This window comes from Caretta caretta, chromosome 19 (genome assembly GCF_965140235.1).
Source record: "Caretta caretta isolate rCarCar2 chromosome 19, rCarCar1.hap1, whole genome shotgun sequence".
Taxonomy (NCBI): domain Eukaryota; kingdom Metazoa; phylum Chordata; order Testudines; family Cheloniidae; genus Caretta; species Caretta caretta.
The window spans coordinates 7,185,521-7,199,491 of NC_134224.1; the positions used below are offsets into that span (position 1 = coordinate 7,185,521).

At 52.3% G+C, this 13,971-nt stretch overlaps 1 protein-coding gene across 1 annotated transcript; it reads right to left on the bottom strand.

Moving 5' to 3' along the window:
- Positions 1–254: 254 nt before the first annotated feature.
- On the bottom strand, positions 255–13,938 carry YARS1 (tyrosyl-tRNA synthetase 1). The gene is made up of 14 exons (XM_048825523.2): positions 13,784–13,938; positions 9,748–9,838; positions 8,889–9,035; positions 8,512–8,687; positions 8,003–8,132; positions 7,518–7,598; positions 6,869–6,961; positions 6,348–6,483; positions 5,892–5,977; positions 4,764–4,899; positions 4,104–4,201; positions 2,653–2,846; positions 2,283–2,424; positions 255–1,278 (listed from the first exon to the last, which is right to left on the bottom strand). The coding sequence occupies exons 2-14, from the start codon at positions 9,802–9,804 to the stop codon at positions 1,168–1,170; spliced, it is 1,587 nt and encodes a 528-aa protein (XP_048681480.1). The 5' UTR covers positions 9,805–9,838; positions 13,784–13,938; the 3' UTR covers positions 255–1,167.
- Between the last annotated feature and the right edge of the window lie 33 nt (positions 13,939–13,971).

Genomic DNA, 13,971 nt, shown 5'->3' on the forward strand with positions numbered 1-13,971 from the left:
GAGTGCTGGAGGACAGGTGTCCACAGCACTCTGCGCTGCAGTTGGGCTATGGCTCAGCAGAAGGAAAGAAGTGGCTAGAACTCCCCTCCTGCCCCTAGAGGCAGGCCCCTGCCTGCACCAGACCTTTCCGGGGAGAGGACTCAGAGTTCCCAGGCTGGCAGGGGGCTCAGCGCAGTTAATCCTGCCTGCACGTTCTAAGATCCGGCTGTTGGCTCCAGCAAGACAGTCCCATCCCCCACCACACACGCCTCAGGTCAGTTTCACACTTTATTGGGGTTTTTAACAATTGATGGATGATTTCAGATTCAACACTAAAGGGAGAGGACCCCCACCTGCAGCCCCATGGGCTGAGTGCCAAAACCCTGTTCTGCAAGCCCAGGGACAGGCTTGCCAGAGCAGCCCTGCTGCCTGTTAGAGCAGCCGTGAGCATCTAGAGAGCCCTGCGTGCCCTCCACAGGCCCAGCCCCATCGTCTTCACAGTTCAAGCCCTGCACCAAGCGCATGTGGGGCTGAGGCAGCTGCAGGGTGACGGTCATTACACAGGATGCCACGCAGTCCCTCTTCCCCTGTTACAAACTACACAGGTTCTTCCCAAAATTACCAGAGCTTTCCAACAGCAGCAGCTGCCGGTCAGGCTGCCAGCCCGTTCCAGTGCAACCTTCAAAGCCGCTGGAATCCACCCACAGAAAGTCAGATGACAGCCCGTGCTTTTACACAATCACAGCGTTACCCCTGTTTCAGACACGTCAGGAGAGCCGCACGTAGGAGGACTCACAGGGGAAACAGACAACTGGCTGCAGCCCTAGCTCCTGCTGGGGGCTCAGGAGCTACATGGTCCCCCTGAGTCATGCTTGGCCTTCTCCAGAGATCAGCTGGGTGGGAACAGGTCCATGGCAGCTCAAAGGGAAACAGGTTGCTTCTGGAGGCGAGTTCTCCACTGAACCTACCTAAGTTCAGTTACAAGGTGTGAACCATCTACTGCATTTCGCACATTCAGCCTCTGAGCCCCAGGTGCTTTGGGCCGAAGCTCCCTCACTTAGAGGCATGCTGCAGTGGGGGGAGCGTGGCCCTGCAGCGATTGTGGAGGAAGTTGGGGGAAGAGAACCCAAAATGGAGCAGTGGATGACAACAGGTGAGGAGAGGACAAGAGGGACGGGCTGGCACTTGTTAACTGATGTTTCCGCCCTTCAGTGTTTTACACGAGATGTTCCCCAGCTTAGTCATGAAATTCTTCTGCTTCCACTGGGCGACACAGTCCTCAGAGATCCGGAAGTCAGCCTGGGAAGAGGCAGGGGGGTGATGTGTTGGACTGGCTAGCCAATCGCACATGCAGCTGGGAATCCTTGTCTGGGGCCCTCACCACCTCTCAAATCCCTGGGGACAGGCACCCTACTCCTGCCAGGCCCAAGGAGGGCATGCCAGCTAAAGGTCTAACAGGGAATGCCGCCATGTAACTCACATTAAGGGCAAAGGGGGCCCGTAACCCTCACTGTAGGCACCAATAGTGAAGCAAAATGGCAGCACAGGCAGCCCCTGCTGTAACTCCCCTCTGTCACTGTTTTCACCAGATGATCCCCAAGTGCTTTCCAAGCAATGAGCGTAGCCTCCTAACCTCCCTACAAGATACCCTGCTCCTCATTTTACATTGGGGAAACCGAGGCATAGAGCAGGAATGTGCCTTGCCCAAAGCCGTGCAGCAAGTAAGTGGCAGAGCAGAAAAGAGAACCCAGGAGTCCTGACTCCCACTTGCCCTCTCTGACCACTGCCCTTATGTCCCCTTTGTAGTGGCGACAGCCTGCCAGCTGCTAGGTAACAAGACCCCCTGAGATGGACTGGGTCTAAACAGGTCTCTGCCAATAGCTGCCTTCTTGGCCTACCCCAGCCTCACTGCCAGTCAATTGACAGCTGGCAGATGCCTGGCTAGCAAGGATTAGACAGCACAGTGCCAGCTGTATTCGTCTACTCCCCAGGCAGGGGGGATAGAGCACAGGACTCGAGACTCCTGTTCTAGGCTCTGCTCTGCCCTCTGTGGGACCTCACGTGAGTCACCTTCATGCAGTGTGCCTCAGTCTCCCCACCTGGAAAGAGGGACGACATCCCTGTCTCATGCAGGGGCCGTAAAGCGCTTTGAGAGCCTCCCATGAAGCTGTGACAGGACCGGCGTAGGCTGCCTGGGTGACTAGAGAGCTCAGCTGCCAGAGCAGATAGGGCTCTGACTGCAGAGATGGGCCCCGTCCCCAACAGCCCCATTGTGAGCAAGACGACTCTCTTCCCCCTCTTACCTGCAACTTCTCGAAGACTCTCTTCTTGGGTTTGAGCTCGTCGTCAGGCTGCCCGCTGTCGTAGCCTTCCACGTAGACACGCTCTCCTGGGCAGGAGCCCGCTGGCGGGTCCAGGGGCTCCACCTGATGGGGCTCCCCCACGCTGCGGAGAAACACACGGGGAAAGGGGGAGGGAGTGACCAGCTAGGACCTCAAAGAAGGGGCCTGTCCTAATCCTCCCCCGAGATAGGACAGCAAAGAACCAGGGGTCAACAGGCAGCCTGGATGTTGTGGGGGACTACGCTGTATTCTCCCCTCCTGCCCTATATGGAAAACAAACTGAAATTCAGCCTCATCACCCCTGCTATCCCTACCCCCTGCACGCCCTCACCTGGAAGCACACAGCAGCATGCCCTGGGACTCCACTCCCCTCATCTTCTGGGGCTTCAGGTTGCACAGCAGCACCACCATCCTGTCCTGCAGCTGCTCCTTCGGCACCAACTGCACCAGGCCGCTGATCACTGTCCGTGGCTCAGGCTCGCCCACGTCAATCTTCTCCAGGTAAAGGCTGTCGGCATCAGGGTGCTGCCAATGCAAATGCCAGTGCAGGTACAGCTGAGAAGCCGGGAGCGGTCATCCCTCAGGAAGGGGGGCTGAGAGCACACACAAGCAGGAAGGTGCCCATGTGGTTTACATACGCCCTCCAAGTGAGTGCTTGAGTCACTCCATGAGGAAACAAGACCCCAGAGCAGCCTCCACTTCTGGATGATCCAAATCCTTGTCCCCATTGCTCCTCACTGGCTGCCTCCCTCCTCATCTCAGGCTAGGAGGAAGCAACTGACAGTGCCAAGAGGGAGAATTTCCCATGGGGCAATTTCCTGGATAGCTGCTTGCCATCAAATGAGATGAACAGGAGAATGTAACCATTGTCTGGCTCATCTAGTCCAGGACCTTAACAGGGGCTGATGCTGGCTGCCTTTGGGGATATGTCCCCTCTCTACAATACTATTCCGCTAATGAAGAGTTTCAGGGAGCAGGGAATTTCTTCCTGACCCCAGCAGCTGATCACCCGAAGCACTGAAGCATCATGATCACTGGCCTTGGTAATTTGCTTTGGTTAGTCCCGTGCTGTGTGACTGCAGTGATGTTTTCATTCGTTAAAGCATCTGATCTTTTTGTTTAAACTAAGTTATTCGCCTCAAAGTCTTGCAGAAGTGAGTTCCATAGGTCAACCTTGCTGTGTTAACAGTACAGAGCTGTTTCAGGGAAAGCGTGCCATTTGGTGGCAGGTCTCCCCTGCAACACCATCTCTGCTCAAACACTCCGCCAGTTTAGACACAGCAGGTGATCATTTCTAGATCCCCACCCGCCTTGCTCAGCTGCGCTCCAGAGAGTGACCACCACTAATGAAAGGTAAGGTCCATTTCCCAGCACCTGGTGAGCTCATTAAGCCTTGATAATTAAACAGCTCTGTGGAGAAAAACTGTCATCTAATATGTTACCAAACCACTGCCCCCATATCAGTCTGGGAAGGACCCTATTCTGGTACCAAGCAGCAAAGAGATGGTATTTTGGGGTCAGGGCTCAGTTACTAATCTCATTGCTTCCCAAGCCCAGTGCCTCCTGTATGGGGAATTCCCAGGCACAGAGCTTTCAGAAACCCGAGGGAAGAACTGCTCCAAGGTGCAGCTCCTGCAGAGCAAACCTAGAGCTAAGCATATGGAGAGTGTTAACACTTTCTGCCTAGCTTGGAAGGATTTACTTTCCTTGAAAACCACTGTCTCCCCCCCTTTCTTCCATGCCTGTTCTCCCATCACAGGATCCTTGCTAAAGCATTGGTACCTTTTCCACACTGATCACTTTGCCAACACGGATGTCCAGCCGGGACGGGATCACGTCCTCAGGGTTTGAATTCTTGGTGGAGTTTTTCACTGAAGCCTCTGCATGTGCAAAAGAGTGAAACCAGTCTGCCCTGAGAAGAGTTGTACCCAGCCACGAGTGAAGGTGCATTTGTGGAAGGGGTGCAGGGACCAGGAGAACCTGAATTCTGTCCAGACAAGGGTCACTGTCTCTGGTTTGCCAGCAGCACCCAATTCATATATAAATCAAGCAGACTGCAGCCACCCACATCTCTAATACAGCCTGTGGGGACCACAGGTCCCATCATGCACTGTTCCAGCTTGACTGCAGCTCCAATAGAAATGGAACACTGCATGCTGGGATCTGTAGTTTCTGGGGTAGGCACATGGCCCATAGGCCATTCTTTCATCAGCCCTGCTGGGGACAATCCAAGTCAGATGCTGGCTAAGGAGAGGCAGGAAGAAGAGCTGCATCAGACAGCAAGGTCAAAGCCAGTATCACCCAGACTCTGAGCCACCCATGGTCATTGCTGGTGGAATTCAAGTTCCAGAATTTCTTCTGTTTGCTCTTAGCCCCACCTGTAGGACTCATCTCCCCAGCCCAGGCCTTCCCCTCCCATGGGAACTCATGGCATGCACTTACTGGCTTTGGATGGGTCAGGATACGCTGCCCTAGTCAATTTCTTCAGGTCTGGGGTGTTGAACTTCTCTCTGATGGGGTCAAGCAGCTTGTTCAGGGCCACTTCCACCGAGCTCTTCAGGTCCCCCGGGTGCACAACCTGCCACGTGAATAAAGAAAAGGAGGAGATTTGTGGAGGAGACTTTCTCCAGGGCATGGGGAGAAGTGGGCTGGAAGGGCGGAGCAGTTTCGCATGGCTGTGCCCATTTAGACAAGTACGTCATTGAAAGCTGTAAGATGGGGCAGCCACAGTGACTTATGCTGGGAGAGTTAATAGGATCACGTCCTAAGAAGGACAGGGCTGGGTCGCTAGCTGGATGGGAGACCCGCCCCCCAGAGGAATAGCTGGAAGCTGCAGGATGTGGGGCTGGTGACTCAGCCATGCTCTCCTGTGAGTCAGTGCTGCACCCAACGCTCCTTTGTGGTGCTAGGAGGCGCTGTGGCACTGGAAATGTAAAACCGAAGTCTTCACCATTGTAATTAGAGATCTCATGGTATTTTCCCCTCCCCTGCCAGCAAAGAGCAGGGACATTACCCCATCACGCTGGTCAAATTCCAGCTTTGATAATGGCATTTCATGTCCCTCAAACTTCCCTGAGGCTTAAATGGGAAACAGATTCTTCTCCACTTGTTATCCTAAACTGTTGGGCAGCGTTGCTCTGCACTGTTGAACAGCTGTTTTCCCACCCAGAGATGGCTGCATTTCCCCGTGAGTGATCTGTGTACTGCTCAATTTGTAGGGTGCTTAGAGATGAAAGGCACTGCCAGAAATGGAAGATCATTAACGACTAGACCTACAGAGAGCGGGTACTGCACCAGCCACTGATTGTCTAGCTGTTCCTGGGCGTCTCTGCCTCACACCATCATGGTGCCTGCACCACCACACTCACCGGGCCAGAATCTACCCTTACTGATGCCCCAGGCGAGCCTACAGACTTACATGTGGTGCAAGAGATCAACATTTGTCCCACTACTCAAAGCCTGTGGCAGGGGAAACAACACGGGCCTCTCTGCACGCTCCAGGGTTTTTTCCAAGCATACAGCAGTGTGGGCATGAGGGAGGTGGATAGCGAGCCCCCTGCCCCGAGTTACCTCAGTCGCAAAGTCCTTTTCCAGCTCTTCATAAGTCGTGTAGGTTTTGTTTCCTCCCCATTTTGTGTCTCTCAATATCACAAACTCTGTGACACAAGGAGGGTTTAGAGGGTCAGATTAACCAATATGAAGGCAAATCCCTGAGGCACTGTCCCTACTGGCAACTCTAATAACCCCCACTGCCCCCCTCCCCCACAACAACTGATGAGGGGTATTGCGGCAGGGACCAGAAAAGGTCATGTCATTGCTGTGAGCGGATGGTGTCTCCTTTCTGGCTCTGGGAGAGGGGGAGGCAGCGCCAGGTTTTGGAGCACACGAGGGGGTGCCTTGCATTAGGATGCAGAGAAACACGTGCTCGCTTTCATGCCTCTTGCCTACATTTAAGCAAACGTCGCCCAGCGTGGGCTCCTGTTGAAAGACTGCACCCCAACCTCTCTGAGGCATGGAGACAGTCACCTGACTTGAGTGGGAAGAGGACGTGCTTGATGAAGGACAGAATGCCATTGTTCTCCACGTTTCCTGGCTCACAAAATGCCTTCTTCAGTTTCTTCTTCACGTCCTCCTTCTGATCCAGAAGGTCGATCTTCGATTCCTAGGACGTGGGAGGAGAAGAGGAGACCTGTGAGCTGAAACCAGAAGCAGGCAGTGCAGCCACTTGGAATCCTGCACTAATTGAGTATCACTCTGGACACAGAGGAGTTTTACTTTAGCCCAGTTGTAGGGTTCAGTGCTCCACAGCCAAGCTACCTGCAATGAAACTCCGAGGTCAGCTGTCTCTGTTCTGGGGCTCTCGGCATCTTTCCCTACCTCCGCCCTAGGAGAGGCAGGGTGTGCTGGAGTTGGCACCAACAACAGTAAGCAGAGAGGAGGGCTCCTTTCTCAGCCAGTGGAGTTCCAGGACTTAGCCTACCAGCCCCAAAGGGTTAAACGCCTCGCCCTGCGGGATTGCTGCATAGACATGCGGTTCATCAACCTACCTCTTCCGAAGAGCTCATCTTGGTGCCTGTCAGCCCCGGAACCATTGGGTTCATCAAATGGAGGCGCTTGGCATAGCCCAAGGAGGGCAGGTACTAAGTGAGGAAAAGGAATTAAAAGTATTTAAGCATCCTCCCATCTGAGGAGCAGCTTTCACCATCACTCCCCAGTGCATTCTTCCCCCCTAGCATCCGGGCTCAAGACTTCCCCCAGTGCAGAAAGCTGGGATCAAAACACGTTGCTGAATCCCAATTCCCTCTGCTTGGAGGAGGCTCCATTCTCCAGTCAGCCCAGACCCACTCCCAGCACACACCAGTGGGCAACCTGCTGGGGGCAGCAAGCGACAGCCACCATCAGGTGCTGAGAGGGGAAGGAAAAGCTGTGTCACTGTCACCCCTGCATGAGGCAGGGTCCCAGCATCAAACATTGACCTGGCAGCGAATCCCTGTGAACAGCTACATCAGCAGCCACTGTGCACCGATGGGCAGCAGCAGGAACCTGAAGAGAGGTCTGGGTGACCTCACAGATACTGTGCATAAGACCACGCTGGCCATCCAGCTGCAGGCAGAGTTCAAACGCAGAGACCTGGAACCAGCCACCTGGGGGAGCCTCTTACATTTCTGGAAGTTCAAAACACTCCCCAGTTCTAACCTTTTCTGCAAAGGTGAAAATCTTCCTCTGATCCACTCCTCCAAACTGAGCATCAACCTTCAAGTACTCCTCGTCCAGGGCCTGTGGGGAGAACACACCCACAAGCGTTACGCTGCAGCACGTGGACTCCCACATCCCAGCTGACATCACACTTTCAGCGTTCACACCCTAGAAATCTACCGAGCTGTCAGGGCTAGGAATCCCACACCCATTCTGGCTACATAGGGATATTGTGCAACTGGTACAAACACCTGTAAAAACAACCAACCAAACCTCCACTATATCCGTGCACTGCCCCGACACCAGGTGATGTCCTCGAGATTTGGGCTGCACATCAGATACTCATGCTGATTAGTGAGAAAGTAAATCTGCCCTATTCAGCAGTAGAGGGAGGGGGACTGTGATTAGCCTGGCGCATGCATTGCAGCCTTCATGGGGAAGGGGATGCATTCCATCCAGGTGGCTGCCACCCTCCCCAAAGGTACCTGCAGTTCTGGGTAGAGCAGACCACTCAGCAAGGGATGCTCTACTTGCTTCACCACCTCTGCTCCAGCTTTCTTGGCATCGTGCTGGGTGACTAGAGAAGAGAGCCTGTAGACGTCCAACGTGTAGTCCCTGGAGGGAAAGAACAGGTCGATACTGCTGCTGAAGCCAGACAAATGGAAGCTTCAAAGCTTCCTCTTCTATAGCCACCACACGCAAAGGAGGACACTGGCTGGAGCGCAGAGAAATCAGGCGTGTGGATATCTTACCCCCGACCCGCCTTCCTTTCCTGAATGACACTGGCTCAGAACAGACAGATTCCCCAACTGGCTCAATATCCCACTTGTCTCCTCCACCCCCGGATTCCTTTGTGGAGCTTGTCAGCTCCACAAAGCTCACTCCTTCCATGCCACTTGTCCCCTCTCCCTCGTAGTAGCCGTCAAATCCCACCCCCAGGCAATATATGGTCAGGAACACTCCCTGAGAGAGGAGCAGGCTCCCGCAAACTCACTTGCTGAGCTGGTAGTCGGTGCCCCGGATGAATTTCAGCTTGTCGAGAGGCACGCCGATGCTCTCCAGCACGGCCTTGATCATGGTCTCATAGTATTGTGTGCGCAGCTCCAGCAGCTCCCACGGCGCCTTCATGTTGTCTAGGTACGCGTGGAGGTCAGCGAACAGGATCGTCACCTGGCACAGAATGGGGTGGGGGGGGTGGGGAGTTGGGCACGTCACACTGGGTGTCACATAGATAAGAGGCGTTACAGGTTCCTTTCTGTCACCCAGCCTGGAGCTGAAGGTATCCCCTGCTCCTGACCTCTTTGGGTCTGAAGCCCCCCTTCTCCGCCTTCGGCCTCCCCAAGGTCTCAGCATCTAGGTTAGAGCAGGTACCTCACATCCAGCCTTCAGGAAGTCTGCAATCTTGGACATCGGTACGAAGTAGGCTACGTGAGGCTTTCCTGTTGTGGCTGTCCCCCAGTATACCTTCAGATCACGCTCTTTCAGGATGGTCATCAGCTTATCCTCCCCGAGAACCTCCTGCAAGGAAACCAGAGGCTGCATGTTACACAGCACAACAGACCCAGCAGAGACCACGACAGCCATGGGAGAAGGAACGCGATACACTGGGCTCGTAACTCCAGGAGAGGAAGGATAGCTGTCCGGTTAGAACTCTGGATCAAGGGATCTAGGTTTTATACCTGGCTCTCTCTATCCTTGGGTCAGTTGTTTAGTTTATCTGTGCCTCAGTTTCCCATCTTCAGAATAGGGACAATGATCTTTATTGACCTCACTGAGCTGCTAAGTTGATAAATCCATTAGTAACTGTGAGGCACTAGATGAGCATTATGGAAGAGCCAAGAGCTAAAGAAAAACCTCCGTAAGGCAACTCAGTATTCTCCCTATACTGTGGCTGGGGAAATGGAGGCACAAAGGTTAAGGGGCTTCCCAAGGTCACAGTATAGCAGAGGCAGGAACCAAGCCCAGAAGTGTGGTTACAATAGAAACCCCACAATCGTCTAGGGAAGGGTGCACAAGGGGCACCCCAATCCTCAGGACACCTTTTGGATCGGGAGCCTTCCGGGGCAGGGACTGGCTTTGTGTTCTGGGTCTGTACAGCCCCTGGTGCAGTGGGGTCCGGGGCGCTACCGCAACACAAGTAATAATAATTAGATAAGTAGAGCGAAGCAAGTATCCCTTTGTATTTCTCTTCTCAGTAACCGTGCAGAGAAGGCCCCCATCCCAGAGATACCTGTAGGTTCCGGGTGATCAGGTGGCATTTCTCCCTCGCGGTCAGCTCGTCCCCCATCGCGTCAGACTTTGACCAGTCAAGCCTTTACAAACTGTGATTAAACAGAAGACATGTCACAAGAGGAAAGGGAGGGAGGGGAAACCCTCCTGATAGTCACAGAGGGAGGACTTTCCAGCTCAACCAGGGCACAGACCCCACTGCCCCTGCACACAGGAAGGGGCTGTATTAGGCTAAGAATCCCACTCAGCCAAGGCACGCATCCTGCTGGCCTTGTGTAGGGGGAGGGGAAGCTGTGTGGGATTCACCCCCTTGCTGGTCTCTTGGCACAGCTCAATAGAGGGCATGGGCACGGCACGCGCCCTGGGGCAGTTCAGACTCTGTTAAATATCTATAACCACCCTATGACTCTGGCAGGGCGGCATCTCTCCCCCAACCAACCCTTTCACTCCCCAGCCACTGGTTTGAAACCATAGATTCCAAAATCATCCAGTCTGACCCCGTGTACAGTACAGGCCACAGAACTTCCCCAAAATCATACCTAGAGCAGAGCTTTTAGAAAAACACCCAATCTTGATTTAAAAATTTGTCAGTGATGGAGAATCCATCAAGACAGTGGGTGAATTGATCCAATGGTTAATTACTCTCACTTAACAATTTACACCCTATTTCCAGTCTGGATTTGTCTAGCTTCAACTTCTAGCCATTGGATCATGTTATACCTTTCTCTACTAGACTGAAGAGCCCATTATTAAACATTTGTTCCCCATGTAGATAATTACAGACTGTGATCAAGTCTTCCCTTAACCTTCTCTTTGTTAAGCTAAGTAGATGGAGCTCCTTGAGTCTATCACTATAAGGCAGGTTTTCTAATCCTTTAATCATTCTTGTGGCTCTTTTCTGAAACTTCTCCAATTTATCAACATCCTTCCTGAATTGCGGACACCTGACCTGGGCACAGGATTCCAGCAGCAGTCGCACCAGTGCCAAATACAGAGGCAAAATAACCTCTCCACTCCTACTTGAGATTCCCCTGTTTATGCATCCCAGGATTGCATCAGCTCTTTTGGCCACAGCTTCACGCTGGGAACTCATGTCCAGCTGATTATCCCAGGAAGCAGTGACTCTGAAAGAGATTTGGTGGATAGAGTTTCCCATCCTGGAACGTGGCCTACATTCTTCGTTCTTAGATATACATGTTTACATTCAGCTGTATTAAAACGCACATTGTTTGCTTGTGTCCAGTTTACCAAGTGATCCAGATTGATCTGAATCAGTGACCTGCTCTCTTCATTATTTACCGCTCCCCCAATTTGTGTGTCGTCTCATTGATAAAAATGTCAAATAGCATAAGGCCAAGAACCAATCCCCGAGGAACCCTACTGGAAACACACCCCCTTGATGATGATTCCCCATTTATAATTACACTTTGAAACCTATCAGTCAGCCAGTTTTTATTCCACTTAATGTGTGCCACGCTAACTTTATATCATTCTAGTTTTTTAAATTCAAAATATCGTACGGTGCCAAGTCAAACACCTTACAGAAGTCTAAGTATCCTATGTCAACACTATTACCTTTGTCAACCAAACATCTGATCTGGTTAAAAAAAAAAAAGATATCAAGTTACTTTGACAGGCTCTATTTTCCATAAACCCATCGTTGATTTACATTAATTACGTGACTCACTTAATAAAGAATTAAAGGGGAGTAATGTGTCAGTCACAGTCACTCCATTACCTTGCCCAGGATCTAGGTCAGGCTGACAAACCTACAATTACCCAGGTCATCCTATTTACCCTTTTTAAAAACTGGCACAACATTAGATTTCTTCCAGTCTTCTGGAACTTCCCCAATGCCCCACGACTTATTAAAAATCAACATGAACAGTCCAGGGAGAGCCTCAGGAAGCTCTTGGATGCAAGATATCTGGACATGCAGATTTAAAAGTGTCTATCCTCCACGGAAACTAATGGAATGCAAAGAGTGTTAACATCACCAGATGATGAGAGTATAAGCATCTGTTTTTCTCTCCAAATACAGAACAGGAATATTTATTGAACATTTTTGCCTTTTCTGCATTCTTATGGATAATTCTACCATATCCATCCAGTAATGGACCAATACCATTGTCAGGATTCTTTTTGTTCCTAATATATTTTAAAAACTCCTCCTTATTGTCCTTAACTCGGCTAGTCATAGATTTCTCCTTGTGTCCCTTTACTTTCCTAATCAATTTTCTACAGTTCCTAACTTCTGATTTATATTCATTACTATCAACTTCCCCTTTCTTCTAACCTTTTTTCTTTTTTACACCTGCCTTTACTTCTCCTCTAAACCAGGTTTTTGTTTTTTAACCCACCATGGCCTTCTTCCTAGATTATGGATTTTTGGACATCTAGTAAGGTGTTCTTAAATGATTCCCAATTATTGTTCACTTTTTTCTGATTAAATTCTTCCTTACAGTTGATTTGGCTCATAATTGTTTTCAGCTTTGTGATATTGGTCCTATTAAAGTACTAAGTGTATATATATTACTGGTCTGGATTTTATTCTACTTGCACATTATAAATGTGATCAAGTCAAGACTGCTTCTACTTAAGCTACCATTACTTTTTAGTTCTGTGATCAGAACTAAATCTGTTCACAACTTTATCTGGTGTAGTCAGATGTCTGGCTGCGTGTGTGTTCTTTCTGTGTGCTGCCCCAACTCTGCGCAGACAGCCGGCACAGCAGACCTCGAACCAACCCCCCAATGACCACAAGACCCGTTAATGTTTACGAAGGCGCCAGGCCAGGTTTACTGTTGACAAAGCACAGTAACAGCACCTGGCAGACTCTACGAGGATACTAAGATATGAGTGCCCGTGACAATGGACACAGCTCAGTTACTGGCAGGACTATCCATTCCCCCCTTGGCTGGCCAAAGATACTCCCTCTGAGATACATCTTTATACCCTGGGTTACGTATAAACAGGTTACGTACTGTCATCCTGACCTTATCTTTTAGGAGGGGTCGGTGTGTTCCTGTTATCCTGTTAATGTTTTTGTACCATCCTTGATATCGGGACGTGTTTGTGTGAGTACTCTGTGACTAGCACTTGTTCGGAATGTGTATTTCTGCGATACCAGCCCTGTTCTTGCCAGATTCTGCGAGCAGGTCCTGCCTTATACCAGGCCTTTGATACAAGGGCGCATGTCTCAGGGCTCTCTTCCTACTACACCTGGTAAAGCAAGATCTGACAAAGAATTCCTCTGCGTTGGCTGCAACACTTTTTGAGTTATGAAATTGTCACATACAGGGTTTAGAAATTCCAACCATGCTTTAATTCTGGTAGCCCGAGACCTCCCCATGTGTCACTCAGACGGAAAGTCCCCCATGATCACGCAGCTTTCCCCGCCCTCCCCCCACATTACAGGTATGGGCTCCCTCGGGCTGTTCGGTGGTCTCATATCCCAGCGTGTGCCTTTACCTGTAAGGACACTGATCCCGAAGCGTGCCAGGCCCTTCCCCTCTGGCGTTATCAGGGACGCGGAACCCGCGGGGGCCGTTTTGGACCCAGAGCCCCGCTCCCTTTCCAGCCTCCCGAAACAGGCCAGCTCCACGGATCCTCCGCCGGCCAGGAGCGTGAATCGTCCCGCCAGATGCTCAGCACCCCCCACCCGGGCTGCACTCACGCGCCTGGGAGAGTGGTGCCGAGGCCTTGTGTTTGTCACCCGGGCTGCCAGGGTGGGGGGTGTGTGTGTGTGTGGGGGGGGGGGGATTATTTCTTCCCTTCACGCCCTGGGGCTCCTGGATCACTTTTGTTCTCACCATGTCAACGCTGTGCGGGGTGCTCCTACCCCCCCCCGCTACTGCCTTAGCGCCCCCCGCCAGCCTGTCCCCCGCTGCTCCCCCCACAGAAGCGGGGCAGAGCCGGCCCCACAGGCCGCTACGCGCGGGAAGGGGGAGACCCCCCCCCACCAGGCAGGGGCCTCGGGCCCGGAGGTGAGAGGGGGGTTGTGGGTCCTGGGTGTAACCCCTCCCCCCACTTCTTACCGTGACCCGACCCGCTGCTCCCCGGCGAGGCGCCCCCGCGGCCCGTCTCCAGCCGCCGGCTCCGGGTTACATCAGCTTCGCGCGGCGCCGGGCTGCGACTCAACCGCCCCAGACAGCGCTTCCGCCGCACGGACAGGGCGGAGGAATCAAGCCCAGAGCACATCGATGGGGGGCGTGGCCTCGCAGCG

Coding starts and splice junctions, on each gene's coding strand:
- YARS1 (XM_048825523.2), bottom strand. CDS start 9,804: ATGGGGGACGAGCTGACCGCGAGGGAGAAATGCCACCTGATCACCCGG. Junction 6,962..7,517: donor TTTTCACCTTTGCAGAAAAG/GTTAGAACTGGG, acceptor TTCCTCACTTAG/TACCTGCCCTCCTTGGGCTA. Junction 6,484..6,868: donor AGATGAGCTCTTCGGAAGAG/GTAGGTTGATGA, acceptor CCCACGTCCTAG/GAATCGAAGATCGACCTTCT.